Source organism: Tupaia chinensis, unplaced genomic scaffold (genome assembly GCF_000334495.1).
Source record: "Tupaia chinensis unplaced genomic scaffold, TupChi_1.0 Scaffold000531_1, whole genome shotgun sequence".
NCBI lineage: Eukaryota > Metazoa > Chordata > Mammalia > Scandentia > Tupaiidae > Tupaia > Tupaia belangeri.
In genome coordinates this window covers 758,622-782,208 of record NW_006160044.1, presented here as the reverse complement: position 1 = coordinate 782,208, position 23,587 = coordinate 758,622, and the positions used below count along the sequence as shown (strand labels likewise).

Genomic DNA, 23,587 nt, shown 5'->3' with positions numbered 1-23,587 from the left:
AACAGGTTGCAGTGTGCCCCCCCCCCCCAGGAGGGTGCGTTCTCACTTCTCCTCTGTCTGTCTCTGGTGAGTACACGCGCCCTACAGCAAATAAAAAAATAAAAGGTGTCCCAACAAGGCCTTTTTGGAGTCTGAGTGGACACACAAGGATTTGACGCTTCTCCCCCGTTTTATACCCAGGCGTGGGGTGGGAGGGCATTTGCCAGAGACCATGGGGTGCACTGAGGCAGACCTGACTCTGTAGCTTCATCCCCCAACTCCTGGCCCTGCCTCCTCCCACAGGACCTGCCTCCAGAGGTACCAGGAAGTCCCTCCCACCCCGCCTCCACCAAGCCAGGGCACTGAAAAAGGACCCCAGAGACAGGGGTCATGGAATGACCACACTGGGGTCCGGGTTTCTCACTCTGCTGGGTCACTGTGAGGCCTGGCCTCAGTCCGGTTCTTCAAACCCACCTGTACTCTGGGGTGATTCGAGTGTGACATTTGTAGCTGTGACAACTGGTGGGGGAAGCTACTATGACGTGCAGTGGGGGTAGTGGCCAGGGGTGCTGCACAGCATTCCTACAAGGGATAGGACAGCCCCCCACCCCCGAATCCCTAGTGTCCGCCGTGTTGAGGGGGAGGAGTCCTGTCCACCACTCCCACTTCCCACCCCCAACTACTGATTTTCCCTGAGTGGTTTAGGAGAGCAAGCAATTGAAGGGGCCACGCTCCTGTTCCATGCCTGAGGGCTGTCACGTTGCCTCACGTGGACACTGGGTCTCTCCCCATGCTGACGCCTCCCTCCGACCACAGGGTGCGCTGGTTGGCACAGGACTGGGCAGAGAGAGCGCGATGTCAGCCTCGGGTAGCACAGAGGCTACGTTGCGGACACAGCCAACCTCCACCACCACCAGGGGCTGGGGAGCAGGGAGCAGGGAGTGGCCAGGAAATCAGATGGTAGTTTTTATTGCCTTTTCCTTCATGTAGTATCATAGAGCTGCCCTGACAGAGCTCCACGGGCCGTGTTGCAGGAATGTGTTTTCACAGTTCTGGAGGCTGGAAGTCCACCATCAAGATATCTGCAAGTCTGGTTTCTTCTCTGGCTTGTTGGTGGCTTGACAAGGCTTCTCCTGGTGTCTTCTCATGGTCTTCTCTCTCTCCCTGTGTGCACATATATGTCCACATTAATTCCTCTTATAAGAATACCACCAGTCAGTGGGACCAGCACTTGGTGTAGTGGCTATGTCGCTGGGCTCCCATGTAGTTGACCAAAGTTCGAGTCCCAGACCCGGTGACTTAAACTCACACAGGGCGCGTGTGTGTTCGTGCCCAAGATCCCGAGAGGAGAATGGAGGAGAAGGGACCATCCCCTCTGGGGGGTGATTTATCGCTTTCTCTCTCTCTGTCTCTCTCTGTCTTTCTGGCGAGCACACACACCCTATAGCAAACTCCTCTCAAAAAAAACTGTACCAGTCAGGGACCAGCAGATGGCATAATGGTTACGTCACTGGACTCCCATGTAGCTGATCACGGTTTGAGTCTTGGACCCAGTAGCTTAAAACTCATGCGTATGTGTGCATGCCCAAAATCCTGAGAGGAGAATGGAGGAGAAGGGATTGTAGTGCGGCCATCCCCTCTGGGGATGATTTCTCATTTTCTGTCTCTCCAGCAAGCACATGCACCCTGTAGCAAAAATCTCTCAAAAAGAAAAAAAGGAATACAAGTCATACTGGATTAACGTCCACCCTGTTGGGTTTATTCTGACTTAAATATATCTTTTTTTCTCCCTAAAGGTTTTTGCCTTAGGGTGCATGCATTGTTGGGGGTGGGGCTTGGAGGCAGGGATGGACACAGAGACAGAGACAGGAAGTGAGAACTCACTCCTCAGGGGGATGGCCACACCACAATCCCTTCTCCTCCATTCTCCCCCCGAGATCTTGGGCACGCGCGCGCGCACACACACACACACACACACACGGCACCTGGCGTGATTTTCAAGTGACCGGGTCCAAGACTGGAACAGTGGTCAGCGACTGCCAGCCCCATCTGCCAGTGTGGTGGCATTCCGAGGTCCCGGGGATTAGAGCTGGAATTTGGCTGGGGGTGACACAGTCCACCTGTAGCACCATCATAACCAGGATTAGAATGAGGCGCCCTGGAGCGCAGACTTCCTGCCCCGTGTGGACGTCCAGGGCGTGTCCACAGTGTTCCGAGCCAGCAGCCTTGTGCTGGACTGTTAGAAGAGACGTCTGCATGTTCGGCAGCCATGTTGCTGAAGCCCATTTACGAGCGGGTTCTGGCTGCAAAGCAGAGTCTAGAAAGGAGGGTGAGGGGCACAGGCTCTGAGCCTGGGGGACAGCGGTCCCCTTGGGCAGGTGGCAGCCACCCCAGCTCCGGCCCCTGTGACAGGGAGGAAGTATGCGTGGAGGAAGGCGGTGCTACCCCGTGATCTTTGGTCCAAGGGTCAGGTGTCAGTGGCAGCCAGAGGCTCGGGTGAGGCTGACACCAGGTGAGTTGTGGGGAGGGCAGGCTTGGGTGGCTGCAGGAGTTGGGGTCGCGGTGTGGTGGGCTCTGGACCCCCTCTTGGCTCAGCCCCTTTTGGGGCTGCCTTTGAACTTCTCTGTGCTGCACCCACTCGGGTCAGAACACTATTTGCTTCCTAGACTGGGTCAGGGCAGCCACTCCTTGGTCACAGGCAGGAGGGAGGCTTCGCCCGTCCTCCTCAGCACCAAACTGCCCATTTCCCGGTGTGTAGAGAATTCCAGGAGGCCCTTGGCTTTGCCAGGTGACCACGAGCGAGCGGCTGCATGCACGCTGGGGCTCCCAAGCCTCCCTTCTCATTCCTCGTGGGCCTTCTGGGGGCCTGTTCAGAAGGCGACAAGCTGCTAGCCCTCCTCTCTGAGAGGGACCGACGTGACCATGCCAGGTCTGACTGCTGTCCCTTTCTCCTGCAGAGTGAACTGGACTTGGAAAAGGGCTTGGAGATGAGAAAATGGGTCCTGTCTGGCATCCTGGCTAGCGAGGAGACGTACTTGAGCCACCTGGAGGCACTGTTGCTGGTGAGAGGGCGTCAGAGCGGCGCTGGGCATAGGGGGCGATGGGCGATGGAAAGGCTGTTTTTAAGAGGTTTTTGCCATATGCCGGGGGAGACAGACAGAGACAGCAAGAGAGAAAATGAGAAATCACCCCCCAGGGAGGATGGCCATGCTGCAATCCCTTGTCCTCCAGGGATCTTGGATATGCGCACACATGCACCCAGCATGAATTTTTTTTTTTTTTGAGAGGTTTTCGCTATAGAGCGCGTGCGCTCGCCAGACAGAGAAAGACAGAGAGACAGAAAGTGAGAAATCACCCCGCAGGGGGGATGGCCACGCCGCAATCCCTTCTCCTCCATTCTCCTCTCAAGATCTTGGGTACGCATGCACACGCACCCGGCGTGAGTTTAAGCCACCGGGTCTGGGACACGAACCGCAGTTGACTACGTGGGAGTCCAGCGATACAGCCATTACGCTAACTGCTGGTCCTGAACCCAGCGTGAATTTTAAGCCACTGGGTCAGGAGATACGAACTGCGGTCAGCCACGTGGGAGTCCAGCGATATAACCACCGCACCATCTGCTGGCCCCGAGAAAGACCTTTTTACTCACAAATCCCAGGGTTTGTCCGAGCCCGGGGACAGCCCCCTCCCCAGGTGTCATCAGCACACCCATCGAGGGTCAGCACACGCCACCTCTGCGATAACCCGACCTCTCTCAGGGCAGTGGGAGCTGACGGAAGACGCAGTTACGCCGCCACGCTGCTTTGAACTGTTGATGTTTTATGAGGTTTACAAAAAGCGCAGATGTCATGTAGCCACAGTCTCCCCTGGTCATGCCATACACCTGACAAACAGCAGACCCAGTCGCCCGTGCCCCCTCACCTGTCCCCTGCGCCCTCTTCCAGCCCATGAAGCCTTTGAAAGCCGCCGCCACCACCTCTCAGCCAGTGCTGACGAGTCAGCAGATCGAGACCATCTTCTTCAAAGTGCCTGAGCTCTACGAGATCCACAAGGAGTTCTACGACGGGCTCTTCCCCCGCGTGCAGCAGTGGAGCCATCAGCAGCGGGTGGGCGACCTCTTCCAGAAGCTGGTGAGTGACTCCGAGCAGGTGCGGCCGCTTCTCTGGACTCAGCTGTGCTGGGGTGGCTGGGTAGGGGACCAGGCCTGTCCCACAGCCAGCCGGTGTACACTGCTGAGGAGATGGCAGGGAGAGAGGCTGGGGCGTGACTCAGTGCCTGGGATGCCAGAGGGCAGGGTACGGAGAGGGAGAGGCCCAGAGGTGCGTGTCCACCCCAGCTGAGCATACGAAGGAGTAAACATTGCCTACAGGAGCCAGCACTGACCGACGAGGACAGAGCAGGGGGTTGCTATATGTGGGGACGTCAGAGCATTCGTGGAAAATGCGTATTATGAAGAAACCATGCGGATTCCAAATTTTTTGCACCCAGATAAATCTATACAGTAATGCTCTATTTTTAGGAGAGAAATTTTTGCTATTGGGCGCCCATGCTCGCAGGAGAGACAGAGAAAGAACGAGAAATCACCCCCTGGGAGGATGACCATGCCATAGTCCCTTTTCCTCCATTTTCCTCTTGAATTTTGGGCATGTGTGCACACGTGCCTGGCGTGAGTTTCAAGCTGCAGAGTCCAGGACTTGAACCACCATCAGCCTTGTTGGGAGTCCAGCGCCAACCACTACACCACTTGCTGGCTCCCATTTTTCTTTTTTAGTTTTAGTTTTGTTTTGTTTTGTTTTGCATAAGGCACTTGCGCCACCAGAGAGGAGAGGGACAGAGACAGTGAGAGGGAAATTGAGAAGTTACCTCCCATGGGGAATGGCCATAATGCGGTCCCTTCTCCTTCACTCTCTTCTTGGGATTTTGGGCATGCATACACATGCACCTGGCATAAATTTCAAGCCGCCAGGTCCAGAACTCGAACCACAGTCTGCCATGTGGGAGTCCATTGCCTTAACCACTGTGCCACCTGCCGGCCCCTTCAGTTGTTCTATGAACTTTTTGAAGTCCCGTTATCTGTTATTTTATGCAGTTACCTAAAGTAAAGGTCCTTGAATCATTTGGAAAATGTTTAAAAAGTGGCATAGGAAGGGGGACATAGGTGACAGAAGTCCAGATAGCGGGCCATTGTCCCTAGGTACTGAAGGAAGGACCTGGCAGAGAGAAACGGGGGAAACGGGCCTTCTCATTGGCATCGACTCCCACCTGCAGCTGTTTTCAGAACCTAGAGGCAAGTGCCACTTCCGTGCCTTACAGGAACGGAGACACGTCTTGGAGGCCAGGCTAGACAAATGTAGGAGGGGTTGGTCTAATCCCGGAACGCCCAAGGGGAGAGGGTATGAGGAGGCCCAGGGGAGCGTGTCCACCTCGGCGCAGACCAGCATAGACTTCCTTCCCTCGCCCTGGCTCTCGGTCCAGCCCGAGTCCTCTCAGCTGCACTCAAGGTTTCTGTTCGCGTGGGATTGGGGACTTGGGGACAACTTGTGCTGTGAGCAGGTCTGGTCACCGCAGAGCCGGGGGCAGAAGGTGCATCTCAGCAGAGCTGAGGCAGGTGCCTCCTCGCCACTGCGCAGGGAGGACACTGAGGACGGGCAGGCCATTTGGCTGGACTTGAACCACTGGCTCCTCTTTCTCTGAGAAGAGAGCGCTTCCCTTGCCTCCAGGGGCTGTCAAACCCAAGGGCATGTGGTGTTGGACCCACAGAGAAAGGGTTCCTCAAAGGCCCCACTGGGAAAAACTGCCCAGGAATCCATTCAGCTGAGGTGTCTGCTGGATTCTGACTCAGCTCCCCAGAGGTGGGAGTACCCAGGCGGGGTGGACGCGATCGCCTCTGGCCCTTCACTGATCCAGAGCCAATAAGAGCCTGGGATACTGCCCCCCCCCCTTTTTTAAAATAATTTGTATTTAATTTGATTTATTATTGTTTAATTTGAGCAGACAGAGAGAGGGAAAGTAAAAAACCAAACCATCAGATCTAGGACTCAAACCGTGGCCAGGCATGTGAGAGTTCAGTACTTAACCTCCATGCCCGGGGCCTGGCCACATTGTGCAGTGGATAAGCACTGTGTGTAGAAAGCTAGATCCCACATGGCTGGCTGCAGTTTGAATCCTGGTCCCAGTGGCTTCAAAAACACAGTGAGCCTGTGTGCGTGCCCTAAATCCTGGCAGGGACGAATGGAGAGAAAAAGATTGTGGCATGACCACACCCCATTGGGGGTTCTCTCTCCCTCTCTTCCTCTCTCTGGCGAGCATACGCCCACTGGAAAATTAAAAAAAGAGAGAGAGAAAAGAACAGTCCCCCGCGTCCCCACTGTAGTGGCTCTCAGTTAAGTTGGTGTCACCACTCGGAAGGCTAAAGGCCACATGGGGGGCCTGGGCTGGGTTCCGGGCCGATGTGAACACACTGGGTGTGGCTGTGCACACCTGTAATCCCAGCTGTTGGGAGGCTGGGGCAGGAGGATTGCGACACAGCAGGACTCTGTCCGAGATCCTTGTCTCTGTGTGTCGTTCTCGCCTACCCCACGGCCCTCCCGCTGTCCCTCCTCCCGTCATAACAGGGGAAATGACTGAGATCATAAAGTCCAGCATTCAGAGGAAGGAACCAGTAGGCCTCTCGTTCCTGAGATGGCCTGCCCACACCCAGGACTGTCACTGCATTCGGGTGCACACGTGACCTAGGCACGGTAGAATTTAGAAGGTAGAACTTGTCCAAAGCGACCTAATTGAGAAGAGCAAATGAGCTCTTCAGCAGAGCTAGCAGACCTGTTTGCCCTGTGACGCATGAAAAGACCTTTTTTAGTTTCTGCTATGGGGCACATGTGCCCACGGGAGAGAGACAGAGAGGGAAGTAAGAAAGCACCCTCCAAGCGGAATGACCGTGCTGCAGTCCCTTCCCCTCCATTCTCCTCTTGGGATTTTTGGGCATGTGTACATGCATGCCTAGCATATTTTCCAAGCCACCAGGTTCAGGATTTGAATCCCAGTGTTGGCCGTGGTGGGATTCAGCTGCCTTAACCATCATGCCACCTGCTGGCCCCAGAAAGACCCTTTGGTGGGACTAAACTGGGACACCAGGAGGAGACTGAAGAGGGTCTGGGTGTAAGAACCTTGCGGGTTGTTTTTTTAGAGAGACTTTTGCTATAGGGCGCATGTGCTCACCAGAGAGACAGAAAGCAAGAAATCATCCCCGGGGAGAATGACCCACCACAACCCTCTCTCCACCTGTCTCTTCTCGAGATTTGGGCATGCATGCACACACACTCAGCATGAGTTTCAACCTCCAGGTGCAGGACTCGAACCACAGTTAGCTGTGTGGGCGTCCAGCGACATAACCATTACGCCCTGTGCTGGTCCTGAACCTTGCAGTTTTCAAAATGTCACCAGGCGGGGCCTGCCAAGTGGCGTGGTAGTTGTGGCGGCTGGATCTAGCCTGGCCGACTGTACAGTGTAAGTCCTATACCTGGAGACGTGCAGGGTCTGACCAGCATGGAGGCAGCACCACGGGCTCCCAGCCCGGAAGCGTCACTGGACTGTGGGTGCTGGGCAGGCCCATGTGACTGGCGTTCCACCTCTGAGGACCCCGATCCCGATTCCACGATTGCCCGAGCTTCCTCTGCATAGGCTGATTCCCTGGAGCGTTCGCTCTCTGAAGGGAAGCCAGCCCTCCTGGACCACCTGGACACCCCGCTGGGGCCGACCGGCCTCCCTTGGCTCAAGCCCAGGCCTGAGTGTTCCTCTTCGAGGCGTGGCTTTCCTGTTGGCTGTCCCCTCCCTCCGCCGCCCTGGGCCACAGCTACACTGAAGTCCTGGCTGGAGCTAAGGCATGAGACACTTGTTTGTTCAGATTCTTACCTCCTGGGGCTCCTTTGTCAGTGACCAGAGAGCAGGAGCCTGTACAGGGGGACTGTAGAAAGGACTGGAACTTTGGGACTTAAAGCACGAGTTTATACTGGTGCCCAAAACGGAGAGAGGAAAGTACTTTTTTTTTTCTTTCTTTTAGTTTTTGCTCTTAGGGTGCACGTGCTTACTGGAGAGAGATCACCCCACCCCACCCCCGCCGCAGGGGGGTGGCCATGCCATAATTCCTTCTCCATTCTCAGACGATTTTTGGGCAACAGGGGGACACACACACACATACACACACACACACACACACACACACCTGCCCAGTATGATTTTCAAGCCACCGGCTGGCTGACTTGAACCATTCACTCAGCCATGTGGGATCTAGCCACCTGCTGGTCCCATGCGTAGTATTTCATAAATACACATTTTCCACGAACTTTTTCAAGACCCTTTGTATTTTGTTTCAGCCCACCCCCCCAACTTGGAAGCCCCGATTCTCCTCGTATGATGTGTGAGCAGATTTAAACATAGCGGGTTTGACTCAGCGGGCAGCCCTCCTGAGAAAAGAGGGAGAGTCATGTCAATGGAAAAAAAATAAATCCACAACCGGCACTCTTCTCCAAAGAACACTCCCAAATCACTCGGAAACTTTTTTAAAATCGAATAGTCCGACGGCCGCTGTAGCTTCAGTTTGGAAAGTTTGGCCTGGTTTCCCTGTTGTCCTTGAACCACCTTTCTGTCGGATGCCGTAGCAGGAAGATGGAGATTGGGGGCTGGGGCTGCCTAGGAAGCTGTCCCCCGTTACCTCGTGCTGCGTGTTCACCACCTGGGCTGAGCGCTGGGGCTCCTCCGGGCCAGATCACAGCCAGCCAAGCAGGGTCCGCTCAGCATGGCTCCTTCAGGCTCTCCTGCTAGGGGAGCCGGGATGCCTCCTGCCAGCTTCCGTTCCTCCTCCCAAGGCCAGGAATACTGAGCTTCACGGATGGCCCAGAAAGCCTGACCCGAGCTCTGCCTAACTGACACGACCCTGCTACCGTGCGGGACTGTATGAGTTCACTTACAACTCTCAGGGGTTTTGATCTGGCTGATTTTTTTTAAAACTCAATAGGTTAGTTATTTTTATTTTTATTTTTATTTTTACTTTAAAAAAAAAAAAAAAAGGTTTTTGCCGTAGGATACATGTGCTTGCCAGTGAGAGAGAGAAAGTAAGAAATCACCCCTTGTGGGGGGATGCTCATCTTGGTACTTCAGGCACATAGGTACATGCGCTTGGTGTGATTTCCAAGCCTCCAGGTCCAGGACTCGAACTGCAGTCGGCCATGTAGAAGTCCAGTGCTTTAACCACCATGCCACTTGCTGGCCCCGTGGCTGAAATTTTATCAGCTTGTTTGATTATTTTGTCTCTTCTTTTTCCTAGTCATTTCAAACATACTGCGGAGTTGCAAGACAATACAGAGGCCTCTTACATAACCTGCACCCGGCTACACTGTAACGTTTTTCTGCATCTGCTTTATCTCCTTTTGCCTTTTGAGTATGCGCACATACCCACGTACACACACTAGTTTATTTTCTCCCCTGAAAAGATTGACAGTAAGTTACAGACATCTGCCTTCCCCACCCTCCCCCACTTCACTGTGTATTTGCTAAGAACAAGGGCATTCTCTTCCATAACCCACAGGATGATTTCTCAATTTCAGGACATTTTACACGGATGTGATACTGTTATTTAATATGCAGCCCATATGCAAATTTCCCCCAAATGAACAATTGCGTTCTTATATCTTCTATTTTTTTTTTCTTCTTAATTTTGCCAGAGGGCTCGTGAGTTCCCCAGAAAGAAAAGGAAAACAAGAAAGCAACCCTCCATGAGAGACAGCCATGCTGCAATTTCTTTTCCATTCTCCTTTCAGAATGGTAGGCATGTACACATACATGCCTGGTGTGTCCGATCCGGGACTTGAACTGCAGTCGACCACATGGGAGCTAGCCAACTTAACCACCACGTCCTGGGCTGGTTTGCCATTTTCTTTTTTTAAAGAAGTTTTTGTCATAGGACACATGTGCTCGCCAGAGAGAGAGACAGAGACAGAAACAGTGAGAGGGAAAGTGAGAAATGGCCCCCCAGGGAGGATGGCCATTCCCACAATCCCTTCTTCATTCCCCTCCTGGGGATGCACACGCACATACCCGGTGTGATTTTCAAGCCACTGGGTCACTGTGGCCAGGACTCAAACTGTGACCGGCCATGTGGGAGTCCAGCGACGTGACTGCTCACCACCTTCTGGCCCCGTGGTTTACCCTTTTCCTTCTGATTTAGGATCGGGTTATGCACTCATTTGTTACATTTCTTTACTTCCCTTCTCTCTGGACCCCTTTCTTGGTCCCTGCTTCACTTTCATGACCTTGCCATTTTTTGGAGTGCAGTTCAGCTTTGATTCCTTAGCAGTGGGTTTGGGTTCTCCATTTCTGGCAAAAAAAAAAAAAAAAAAATCACACACACACACAACAGTAGCAAGACAGTGAGCTGTATGCTCCTCAGACTGTCCCAGCAAAGCCACAGGATCTTCATTCATGCCGTTGTGGTGGTGCAGCTTGGTAGCTTATGATCCCCCCCACCCCAATTTCCTAGAGGGTGCGTGCACTTACTAGAGAGGGAAGGGGAGGGAGGGAGAATGCACCTCCTGGGAAGATGGCCACATCACAATCTCTTCTGCTCCATTCTTCTCTTGAGATTTTGGGCACACATGCACACATACACAGCTGTTGTGTTTTTCAAACTGCCGAGTCTGGGATTCGAACTGCATAGTCGAATGGCCATGTGGGCCCAGCCACCCCCACCAGCACACCACTGACAGGCCCAACACCCAACACGATTTTTTTTTTTTAAGAGGTTTTTGCTATAGGGTGCGTGCACTCGCCAGAAAGACAGAAAGTGAGAAAGTCCCTCCCAGGGGGTTGGCCATACCGCAATCCCTTCTCCTCTATTCTCCTCTCAGAATCTTGGGCACACACACACATGCGCCAAGCGTGAGTTTAAGCCACCAGGTCCGGGACTCGAACTGCGGTTGTCTCCATGGGAGTCCAGCAACATAGCCATTACGTTAACTGCTGGCCCCACACTCAGCACGTTTTTTACTCCTCCAGGTCTAGGACTCAAAGCACACGGTAAACCCTGTGGGACCCAGCCACCCCCACTCCACTGGCTGGCCCACCACTGTTTTTGATTAGTCAAACATTTGGAAATGACTTGCTTGGAATTCCTCACTAGCCACCCAGGAATTGTGTACCTCTTGGGTACAGAGAGGGGAAGGAAAAGCCATAGAAAGGGACCCTGCTTGGTCACCCCCTCTTCATGGGGACACCACGAGCCTGCCACCTTCTCCAGAGCAGTCCTGTTGCTCCCAACTCCTGTCCCGCTCTTGCCATCTGCCGCCCTGTCACGTGTGTGTTTGCTCACTCATTTATCGTGTACGCTCCTGGCCGAGCACCTGCTGCAGAGGGTGAGGCTGAATTATTCACAGCTGTGATGACAGGGCCCTCGTTTTGGTGGCCGGTGTGAGGGAGGCGAAAAAGAAGAGCGAGCTCTGGGTTTCATCATCGTACCGACGAGGAAGACCCTGGAATGTGAGGCTGCAGCGACTTACCCAGGGTGGTCAGCGTGTGGTCAGAGTGCTCGGGCCAAGCAGAGCATCCCCTGGTGGCTGCTCTTTCCTCGGGTACCCTCCGTGCAGCCCCCACACAGAGCAGGGCCGGAAGACCAAACAGTGCCGAAGGCGCCTAGTTTACCCGGTGTCTGGGGTCATCATCTGTGGAAACATAAAATTCAATATAAATGCAAATGTGAGTGGAAATAAATAAAATTTAGGTTTGACACAGAACAAATGGCAGGAGCAGTGAATGCCTTAGGCTGTGCTGATGGGAGGTTCCGGCCCGGCCAGTGGGTCCCTGGGTCTGCCTTTTCCCTCCTCGAGCCTGGGGTCACCCCTCCCCCATGAGCACTGATTTCCTCCTTGCTGCCCTTAAAGGTGATGCGAGTCCCAGAGAAAGTGGTGGCTACACACGCATATGCGCGCACACACGTGGAGATTGTGGCTCAATTGAATCCGCATCTGAACAGGAACCTAAGCGAGAAGACCTTTATATAATGCCTTTGGCTTAATAAAACATGGGGCTAGGGAACCAGCAGTTAGCGTAATGGCTATGTCGCTGGACTCCCACGTAGTCGACCGCGGTTCACGTCCCGGACCCGGTGGCTTAAAACTCATGCCGGGCGCGTGTGCATGCGTGCCCAAGATCCCGAGAGGAGAATGGAGGAGAAGGGATTGCGGCGTGACCATCCCCCCTGGGGGGTGATTTCTCACTTTCTGTCTCTCTGTCTCTCTCTGTCTGTCTGGCGAGTGCACGCGCCCTATAGCAAAAATCTCTCCAAAAAATATAAATAAATAAATAAATAAATAAAACATGGGGCTAGCAAGTGGCATAGTGGTTAAGGCACTAGATTCCCACATGGCTGACTAGTTCGAGTTCCGGTCCCAGCAGCTTGAAAATCATGGGACTAGTAGTTGACGTAATGGCTATGTACCATGTAGTCGACTGCGGTTCAAGTCCCGGACCTAGTGGGTTAAACTCACGCCAGGCGCGTATGCGTGTGTGCCCAAGAGGAGAATGGAAGAGAAGGGATTGTGTGACCATCCCCCCTGGGGGGTGATTTCTCACTTTCTGTCTCTCTCTGTCTTTCTGGCGAGGCACCCCCCCCGTAAAAAAAAAAAAAAAAAAAGTCTCAAAAAAAAAAAAAAAAGATGCAGGGTGTGTGTGCATTGCATGCCCTGGATCTCAAGTGGAGAATGGAGAAGGGATTGTGGCGTGGCCATCCCCCCGGCAGATGATTTCTCACTTTTTTTTCTGTCGCTCTGTGTCTCTGGCGAGCACACATGCCCTCTAGCAAACATCTCTCTTAGGCGAACTAAAAAAAACAAGATGATTTCTCACTTTTTTTTCTGTCGCTCTGTGTCTCTGGCGAGCACACATGCCCTCTAGCAAACATCTCTTGGGCGAACTAAAAAAACACAAAATGCCTCTTGCCTTATCGCTAGCAGGTCTCCCACCTGTAAGGTGGGCAGCGTGGCACCTGGGCACCCTTGCCAGGTCAAGGACAGGCTGGTGTCTGGGTGGTGGGAGCCCCTCTTCTTATATTCTGAAGAGATCAGACATGCGCAGACCACCACAGCTGTTGCAGGCTGGGGAGGCTTCGCTGCTCGTCACTGTAGTCAGAATGGGAAGGGTTCGCTCCATCCTACCTGCAAAGAGACGCTCGTGCAGTTCACTGACGCCCTGCACTTCAGCGCTGCTCATGGCCCCGTCTGAGTGAGTGGGGTGGAGAAATAAGCAGCTCTGGAAGGGAGCTGGTACCTGCCTGGGCTGTGAGTCACTCCTCAACGTGTCATTCGGGAGACGGAAGCGTGCTGGGTGCGTGGGGAAGGGAAGCAGGTGGGAAGGAGAGCAGGGAGGAGCTGAGGTTTCCACAGCCTGTGCATGGTCTGCTGTACAGGGCTTTCTCCAGAGCAGGACGTGCCCAGGAGGATGGGCAGTGGCCACACCTGTCCTCCAGTCCCACACCTGTCCCACACCTATCTCACACTCTCTTCCTTCCTCCCTGCAGGCCAGCCAACTGGGTGTGTACCGGGCCTTCGTGGACAACTACGGAGTTGCCATGGAAACAGCAGAGAAGTGCTGTCAGGCCAACGCTCAGTTTGCAGAAATCTCGGAGGTAATGATGTGATACCTTCAGACAGGTGCACCGCCGACTCCTGCCCCACCCAATCACCTCCCACAGTGGGCTGGGGGCTGGTCATTGGCAGAACCTGGCCTAGGAGAACACCAGGCCCCACAGCAAGGCATGCTGGGAGCCCCGGCTGTTTCCAGGTTACACTGCAGTTGCTCCGTCAGCCCCATGCCACGAATGCTGCTGTGACCAGACAGAAGGAGCAGCCCTCGGGGTCCCCTGCCTCCCCAGGGGCCACGACCCAATGCTGGGCGTCAGCTGGGTTACCTGGACACTCTGTCAGCCCGTGTGTCTGCAGTTGGGGGCATCCATAGTACTGCCCGTTAATGGTGTTCAGGATGCAGCCTCGCTGAGGTCCCATCACAGGTGTCCTGAGGTGTCCTTTGCACCTTGCCACTGGAGTCTAGATGACAGTTGTCACACTCGTTTTTTCTATCTTTTTTTTTTTTTTAAGGTTTTTGTCATAAGGCATGTGTCCTTGCTGAAGAGAGAGAGGGAAAAATGTGAGACATCACCCTTTGGAGGGAATGGCCATGCCAGTCTATTCTCCTCCATTCTCTTGGGATTTAGGGCATGCACACACATGCACCCAGCATGATTTTCAAGCTGCTGGGTCCGGGACTTGAACTGTAGTCAACCATATCGATATCTAGTCCCTTAACCACCATGCCTCCTGCTGGTGATCTGGGGATGTTGAGGATCTGGCCCAAGGAGTGGGACACGTGTTGCCTGCTCTGTAGACGCGCGTGGGGAGAAGAGCTCCCAGTGGAAGCTGAGCTGTCCCAGGCCCTGGGCTGAGGGCTCGCTGTCTCCCTGCCTGCATTTAATCCCAAGAAGAGTGAAACCTCAAACAAATATTAACACCCAGGGCCTCAAAAGAGCCCCTTTGATGCAGAGAAGAGTGGGCTGTCCAGGGGCTGGTGCCCAAGCAGTACCCCCAGACCTTCACTTCGCAGTCAGGAATTCTCCCGCCCTTCCCCGTTGGCTCTGTCTGATGGCAGCTGTGACATTTCCCTCTTTGGGGACCTGTAGTCATTCCTGCCTTTTGATGACTGACTGCCCAGAGCTCTGATGTCTGGCTTTCCTTTCCCCCACCAAGCAGAGATGCTAATGGGGACTCCTGGGAGAAAGGCAGCATTTGAAAGAGAAATAGGTTCTACAAATAGGGAGCGTCTGGGCTCTCAGGCCAAGGGCCAGCCTGTGACCGTCACACCCGGCCGTGATTACAGAGACTTTGTGTCATTTTCTTCTTTATCACAGCCAGTGGATGGCGTCACGAGCCCTGGCCATCCGTGGACATGGTGTGTGCCACACTGTCCCTCCAGAACTCACGGACATCCTGCTCTGCCCGGCGCTGCTGGGAACAGGATCTGCACGCCCCAAGGGCTCTAGGCATCCCACCCTGCCTGCCACATTTCTCCTGGGGCATTCATCTGGGGTTTTTTTCCCCTCGCCCTTGTTCATTAAATGAGCAGCCGCTCCCCAATCCCTAACAGCCGGAAAGTTGGCACAGAATACCCAGTGACTCTGACAAATTAGAGGCTAGATCTTTTGTGTGTTTTTTGGTTGTTTTTTAGGTTTTTGCTGTCAGGTGCATGCGCTCACTGGAGAGAGACAGAGAGAGACCGGAGAGGGAAAGTGAGAAATCACCCCCCTTTCCCCCCTGAAGGATGGCCACACCACAATCCCTTCTCTTCCATTCTCCTCTCCGGATTTTGGGCAAGCACATGTACCCAGCCTGATTTTCAAACCACGGGGTTTCACCTGTATGGGATGTCAGTGCTTTAACCACTGTGCCACCTGCTGACCCCCAGGCTTGATGTTTTAGGAGCAGGTTACAGTTCAGTGGCCAAGTTCTAGTCCACTTGAAAGGTTTCCACAGAGGAAGGGGGTAACCACAGTGGACCCACTCGGGGAGGGGACACGTCACCTGAGCACACAGAGGTGAGCGAGCACTGGGATGCAGGGAAGCCGGCCCTCTGTGATCCTCTGTAGTGATTCAACCGTGAGGGCGACATCCACTCTGGCTCTGCATCTGTGTTTCAGAAAAGATCTAGAGATGCAACCAGCAGATGGAGTAATGGTTACGTCACTGGACTCCTGTGTAGTCTGCTGTGGTTCGAGTCCTGGACCCAGAGGCTTAAAACTCATGCCAGGCGTGTGTGCATGCGTGCCCAAGATCCCAAGAGGAGAATGGAGCAGAAGGGATTGTGGCATGGCCATCCTCCCTAGGGGGTGATTTCTAGCTTTCTGTCTGTTTCTGGCGAGCGCACACTCCTTATAGCAAAAATAAAACAAAACAAAAAAGACCTGGAGAAATTGGAGCTGCCCAAAGAGAGCCGAGTCGAGCTCGAGGATGAGGAGGCAGCAGGACACGTGGAGGCGTGGGGCTCTGTTCGGGGGCAGTGATGCTCAGTTGGGGGGGTCCTGAGGATCACCCTCCAGAACAGCCAGCAGTGGAGTAGTGATCCTTCATCTTTTCCGGGGCCAGTCCTGGGAGATGGGCACGAGCCAGCATCCAGTGAGATCGGAGTAGCTCAAACGGGGTTCCGCGGAACACCAGCTCCCAGGCAGTAGACCAAAGCGGTTACATGAAAAGGGCTTTTGGAATCAGTACGTTTGGGAAACGTAGGGTTAAACCAAGACGCCAAAGCGCTCTTGAAGCAGGACTTCCCAGAAGGCTGACACACTCACGTGCACACGTGCCTGGCGCGGTCCAGGTGCACGCGGAACGTGGGCCGCCCCCGGCTCCCGTGAGCGCGGCGCCTGGTTTAGGCTCTTTTGTTTCACTCTCACACCCCCTCACAGCCTTCGGGGACTGCTGCGTCAGGTGTACATAGGATGCCGACGCCCTCCCTGTGAGGGAGGTGGAGCTGTCAGGAAAGGGACCGGGTCCCAGTGAGCTGGGAAACACCGTCCTTGGGTCTTCAGAGAGTTTTAGCTGCGCAGGAGGCCGGGAGCGCGATCTGGAGCCCCCTTCCGTCTCTGCTGCAGGCTTTTGTTCCGAAGTTCAGGCCTAGGGTTCATCACAGCTGCTTCCCAGAGCTGAGTTTCGACGCCAGGGGATCCTTCATCCTCGTTTCTCTTTGTATCGTGGCCTGTGTTAGGGTTGGTCGCAGTCATGGGAACACAGCCTAGCCACCAAAATGCTCTGTTTTCACCGTGGGAATCTTTATTTTGTACTTTTAAGGTTTTTGCCGTAGGGTGCTTATGCTCTCCAGAGATAGTGAGAGGGAAAGTGAGAGATTACCCCTGGGGATGGCCACAGCACAGTCCCTTTTCTTAGTCCCTTCTCTTTCATTCTGTTCTTGGGATTTGGGGACTTATGCATACATGCTTAGTGTTCTTTTTTTTTTTTTGAGAGGTTTTTGCTATAGGTCGCATGCACTCACCAGAGAGAGACAGAAAGTAACAAATCACTCTCCAGGGGGAATTGCCACACCACAATCCCTTCTCAGCACGTACACACAACACACACACACACACACATGTGCCCAGCGTGAGTTTAAGCCACCGGGTCCAGGACTTGAACTGCAGTCAACGACATGGCAGTCCAGTGACATAGCCATTATACCAACTGCTGGTCCCGCCCAGCATTATTTTTAAGCTGCCAGGTCCAGGACTGGAACTGTGGTTGACCATGTAGGAGTCCAGTGTCTTAACCACTATGTTACCTGTTGGCCCCCACCCTGAGACTCTTAATGCCTCCTTTTTTTCTTTTTTTTTTTTCTTTTTTTTTGGCTATAGGGTGTGTGTTCTCACCAAAAAGAGACAGAGAGACAGAGAGAAAGCACCTCCAGGGTGATAAAAACACCACAATCCCTTCTCCTCCATTCTCCTCTCAGGCTTGGGGCACGCACACACACATCCCTAGTGTGTTTTCCAAGCCACCAGATACGGAACGGAACTGCACAGTCGTCCGTGTGGGATTTAGCACCCTAACCGCCATGCCACCAGCTGGTCCCTTAATGCCTACTTTTTAGCCAGTGTGTTTGCAAGTCACGCGAGGAAAGGGTGGGTGGCAGTGAGGACTGCCCTGGCCTTCTCGCAAAGGTCCCTGCCCTCCCGCAGGCTAATTGCTGTGAGAAGGTGGCGACGTGCGTTTAGGAAAGGCGCTGCCGGTCACCTGTGTTTGCAATCCTCTTATCAGAGTTCTCAGTCGGGCAGTCTTGTCCTCGAGGACAGGCAGGGCCTGGAGACGGAGTGGTTGTCCTGACAGGAGGTCGGAGGTGCGGCTGCACCTGTGAGGAGAGATCAGGGCTCTGCAGCACTCTGTGGTCCCCTGCCCTGCACGCTCAGCCTGCCCGTGGGTCCCTGCTCACCCCAGTTTCCCGTCAGCAGCTCAGAATGCACCCTGAGGTTGGCTGCATCTGGGGGTCTTCGTGGGGGGAGCAGGGCGAGTGTTCCGCAGAAGGGTCCGCTTTCTGCCACATCAGAGCTGCTTCCGGCCTCTCACGGCACGTGCCTTTCTCTCTGCAGAACCTGAGAGCCCGGAGCAACAAGGACGGCAAGGATGCGACAACCAAGAACTCTCTGGAAAGTGAGTTCTCCGTGCCGAGGCCTCTCCGGGCCCTTGTGGTGGGGAGACCCTGTCAGGAGATGGGGAGTGTCTGGAAAAGCAGACATGGTACCCAGTTGGGTCACCCCAATTGGGAGTGGGGGTGAGAAAAGGGAGCTTTGGGCCTGGCAGGGCGGGGCAGGGCGTGGCGGGCAGCTGCCATCGGGACGGTTTTTCAGCAGCAGTGCAAACAGATCCTGCTGTCTCAGCCCTTCCACTGCTAATGACAGGAAGTACCTGAGTCAGGGTTTCAGAGCTCAGCGGTGCAGTCAGCTCACGGTTTGGAGGGCCAGGGTCCCTCTCTGGTGGTGGTAGGGGGCGTCTTCTGGCTGCACCACAGTGTGGCAGAGGGCAGAGAGCATGGGCTGGATTCCATGCGTCCATCTGTCCTTAGAAACCCACCAGGTCCCTCTGATGAGCTTTATTCTCATCTCCTCCCAAGACTTTGCATCACCTTTGTTGGGTTTAATTCTCACCCTCTTACTACTGTTCCAGTGGCTTAACCCATGAATCTAGGGGGGTAGGATATCTTCCAATTATAGGAGGTCATTTAAAATGTCACCATGTTGTCCCCAATGGCCCTGTAAGGAGGATTTCTTCATTTCTTCCACGAGGAGTGACAGAGTCAGAGACACTAGTCCAGGCACCCTCAATGGGGTTCTCAAGCCACAGGTTACCCTCCTAGACTCAGCCAGCCCTGACCCTGGGCTTCAGGACCAGCTGCAGCACCGCTGTGTCACCCGAGGGTAGTTTTATTTTCCCTCTTTTCTAATGATGAAACGAGTGTGGACCTGTGTAAAACCCAGGTTCTAAGCAGGCAGGCGGGTTTGAATCCAGAATGGGTGGGACAGTGGTGGTAACTTTCTGTTGACGGCGTGAATAGCTGCCATTGCCCACAGAGAACAGCACGCTCGGAGCCTCAGTTTCCCCGCCTGGAAAATGAGGGAGGCAGTGCTGAGAGTCCCATGAGGACATGTACCTGCCCGGTCAGAACACACCTAGGCACCCACGTGAAGGGTCGTGTTCGCTGAGGTCACAGAGAAGCGCAGGTGGTCCAGGCTGGCCGGGGCTCCTGCCTCGCAAGTAGGAGCTGCTCCCACTGTGGAGGAGCTCCATGCAGGAGAGCCCAGTGTCCTCTACTGTCCCATCCCAGGGCACAGGTGAGACCGAGAGGGGTCGGCATCCGAGCCGGTTCTTGTCTGTTTAAATCAGGCCTCCCAAAGACCGATGCGGACAGTGGGCTCCTGGTCAGCTCCCAGGGTACGCTCCGGGCTGGAGAGTGGGTCTCCCGCCAGGGTTGGGACAGGTCGTGAGCCTGAGCTCAGGTGAGGGGAGCCTCACCTCCTGGCGTCACTGAGTCGGCCTTGCATTCGCAGGTCTGACCAGCAGCTCTGGACTCGGCATTTCCTGTCCTACAATTAAAGGTCAAAGCTTTCCGGGCAGGGGCTCTGGATACACCTGTCCCTGTCCCTGCGCAGAGGGGGGATGGGGCCAGTGGCGGTCGGGCTGCCCTCTTCCCCCTTGCCCCTGGAGTACAGAGGGGCAGGCGGGCGGTCTGCTCTCTCTGCGTGGCCATCCCTCACTCTGCTTGTGTCTCCACAGCCCTGCTCTACAAGCCTGTGGACCGGGTGACAAGAAGCACACTGGTCCTTCACGTGAGTCAGCGCGCCCTGCAGTGTCCCAGGGCCCAGCAGCCACCTCCCCCAGTGGTCTGGGCACGCCCTTTCTCCTCAGGCCCAGCCAGGGCCTTCTCACCTGCAGTCCTCGCTTCTGTCCTGGGACTGACTGTGCTGTTTGTCCTTTGCTCATCCGTCACCCACCACCGCCCCTTTCTCTGCCTCGTAGAAATGAGGCCCCACCGCCCTCTAGGGCCTCACAGAATGGGGTGCAGGGAGAATGTAAGCAGGCACTCCACGTGTCCCCAGGTGTTCCATCGGGGTGGGGGCATTCACCCCAGAGCACCAGGGAAGGAGTATCCTGTCCCGCTCAGACAAGGGCTTGCAGGTGGGGAAGGGCCATGACCCTTGTGGTGCGTGAGCTGAGGCCCCAGGTGGAGACGGTGGGGGTGTCCATGCAGCTGCGTTCTAGGGACCGTGGGTCGGACCTGCCTGCCAGCTTAGGGAGAGGGTACAGCCGTGGCACCCCACCTCCTTAGGGAGCCCCTGAAGGGCTCTTCCTAATACACAGTCCCAAACTTGGGGCAGTTCAACTTATGATTTCTTTTTTTTTTTAATATATACATATATACATATAGGGGTGTGTATATATATGTGTGTGTGTGTGTGTGTATATATATATATATATATATATTAAGTTTTAAAGTTGCCACTTTACAAGCTAAGTGATGTATAGTGATTTAATATATAAAAATTTTTATTATTATTTTTTAGAGAGGTTTTTTGCTGTAGGGTGTGCGCACTCAATAGAGAAAGAGAGAGACAGAGAGAAAGTGAGAAATCACCCCCGGGGTCGGGGGGTGACCACACTGTAGTCTCTTCCCCTCCATTCTCCTCTCAGGATTTTGGTCACACATGCACAAGCACCCAGTTTTTTTGTTTTTTTTGTTTTTTATTTTAGAGGTTTTTGCTATAGGATGTGTGCGCTCATCAGACAGACAGAGACAGACAGAAAGTGAGAAATCACCCCACAGGGGAGATGGCCACACCGCAATCCCTTCTCCTCCATTCTCCTCTCGGGATCTTGGGCACGCACGCATGCACGCCCAGCGTGAGTTTAAGCCACCAGGTCCGGGACGTGAACTATGGTCGACTACGTGGGAGTCCAGCGACATAGCCATTACACCAACTGCTGGTCCCCACGTGCCCAGTTTTACATGAGTTTTAAGCTGCTGGGTCCAGGACTTGAGCCAGGGTCAACTACATGGGAGTCCAGTGATCTAACCATTACGCCATCAACTGGTCCCAAATTAAATAATTCTTTAAAAAAAAAAAAAACCCTGGAAAATAGAAAATAGCCCTTACTGTTTCTTCTCCATGGGAGACCCTATTAGTATTTGCTACAATTTTTTTTTGGTGGGGGGGCTAACGAGCACTTGTACTCACCAGAGACAGAGACAGACAGTGCACACCCCTCCTCCGTGGCTAATGGGCACGCCCCAATCCCCTCTTCATTTCTCCTGTAGGGACTTTGGGCAGGCACGCCCATGTGCCCAGTGTGCTGCTAGCGTGGGACACAAACCGCACAAAACCTCATACAAACCACACAGTCCCGCCATGTGGCTCCAGCTGCCTCACCCACACTACCAGCTGGCCCAAGCTACACGTTTTTAAAATACGTTTCTAATGTCTGTGTTTTAAAGTCCTGATCATTTCCGAGCAGCGCATGAAGTTTCGATTTCCTTTCCCACTCCCTCCTCACGGAGGAGCCCATCACCACCACATGCATCATCATGCATGAACGTCTTCTTAAATTCCATAGAAGGGGCTCCAGTAGGTGGTGGCATGGTGGCTAAGGCACTGGACTTCCACCTGGCTGATTGTGGTTCTAGTCCCAGACCTGGTGGCTTGCTTTCTCTGTCTGTCATGAACACACATGCCCTAGAGCAAATTTCAAGACAATAATGATAAATAAAATAAAATACATTACGTTTAAAAAATTATACAGAAGGTGTCACGTTATACATATTCCACACTTTGCTTCTTCTTTTTTTTTTTTAAAAAAAAAAAAAAAAAAAACCTAATATATTGGGGAGATTATTCCACTTTGTTCCAAAAAGTTCTGCCTACTTCTTTCTTAAGCTGCATAGTATTCCACTGAGTGGATGGTTCATAATTTTTGTTTTTTGTTTGTGCCATACGGCATGTGTGCTTATTGGAGAGAGACATAGAGAGAAAAAGTGAGAAATCCCGCCCCAAGGGGATGGCCACACCATAATTGCTTCTTCTCCATTCTCCTCTCAGGATTCTGGGCATGGACACCCAGGTGCTCGGCATGTTTCAGGCCGCTAGATCTGGGACTCAGCCGGGCAGTTAGCTGTGTAGGATTCACGTCACCTGCTGGCCCGATTCGTAATTTTTTTTTACCATGGTCCCATTTGGACCAAGGGAAATGAGATGAGTGGCCGAGAGGCAGTGATGAGGTGGCCCCTTGGCTTCTTGGAGGCGCCTGTCTGCAGTCCTGGCCTGCATGGCTGAGCCTCATGGCAGGAGAAGGCAGAGCTGCCTGTCAGGGCAGGGAAGGGCCGGCCATCACCACCAATCTAAGAGCCTTCCCTGGGCTCATTTCCGCCCTTCAGGTTCTCTTTGCAGATAGTATTTGGGCTCTCAGGGGATTTTGTTTCTCTGAAGCAGAGCTGTTGACCTTGCGCACGGATGATGTGCATTTCTAGTGGAGGAGGAGTCGAGGTTCCCATCTGGATTCAGAAGAGACTTAGAGTCCTGTCTAGAGAGGAGGAGCTGGGAAGGCCGTGGGCTTTCTCTGACGTTACACAGACTAAGACCAGTGCACTGGGTGGCAGCCGGTTCCGCTCCCCAAGAAGCACAGCGATGTCCAGAGACATTTTCAGTTGTCCTCACTGTAGCCAAAGGGCGCCACTGGCATCTAATGGGCAGAGAGAGGCCTGGGCTGTGCTCAGCATTCTACGATCCACAGCGCCGTCTCCCCACCACCATCAAATGAGAGTCATCCCACCCAAAATACCAACAGCCGAGGGCAGGAAACCATGCCCTAGACCCTCGCAGTGGGGGTGCGCATACGGCATGGGTTTGCCGGAGTGCCATCAGGGCTTGCCTACTTGGGGGGTGCTCACATGAGCACATCTGCAAAGCTGAGTCTGTAGAGAGAGGTGGCGGTGACACTCGGGGAGCTGGCGGCTCTGGATCATGCCCTGTGTTGGGGGCGTGGTTGGTGCCAGCGTTGTCCTCTTGTCTAACTTGAGTCTTTCCTCCCGGGGCCAGGACTTGCTGAAGCACACTCCCCCCAGCCACCCCGACCACTCCTTGCTGCAGGACGCCCTCCGCATCTCGCAGAACTTCCTGTCCAGCATCAACGAGGAGATCACGCCCCGCCGGCAGTCCATGACGGTGAAGAAGGGCGAGGTGAGTGGCCCATGGCAGCTCGGAGAGGTCCCGCCTGCTGGAACCAGGGGAGGGTGCAGGACACCCTCGGTCTGAGACCAGGAGCCCCTCTCTAGTCAGCAGACTGTCCGTGGGTAACTCCGCCTGACACCGGAGATAGGTGTTGCCTTTCAGGGTCAGTGACCTGGGCCAGCAGGGCCCTGTGTGAGCCATCGGGGGAAGTTGCAAGGGTCACCCCACACGCCCTGTCCCCTCCGACAGTGTCCCTCACCTCACAGCGCTCAGCCCGCCTCTTTGTTGTCCTGTCGTGGTGGGACATGTCCAGGCCCC

General features: G+C 54.1%; 1 protein-coding gene across 2 annotated transcripts in view; it reads left to right on the top strand.

Annotated features, from left to right (window-relative positions):
* The window catches only part of BCR (BCR activator of RhoGEF and GTPase), a gene marked incomplete at its 5' end in the record, with an annotated part of 180,074 nt that overhangs the window by 103,168 nt on the left and 53,319 nt on the right, over nt 1-23,587 (top strand). The window contains 7 exon segments of one of the 2 annotated variants that reach the window (XM_006157176.3): nt 2,937-3,041; nt 3,924-4,109; nt 13,541-13,648; nt 18,143-18,203; nt 19,598-19,645; nt 19,824-19,876; nt 23,138-23,278. In XM_006157176.3, coding sequence (XP_006157238.2) covers nt 2,937-3,041; nt 3,924-4,109; nt 13,541-13,648; nt 18,143-18,203; nt 19,598-19,645; nt 19,824-19,876; nt 23,138-23,278 — 702 coding nt within the window. 2 annotated transcript variants of the gene reach the window in all.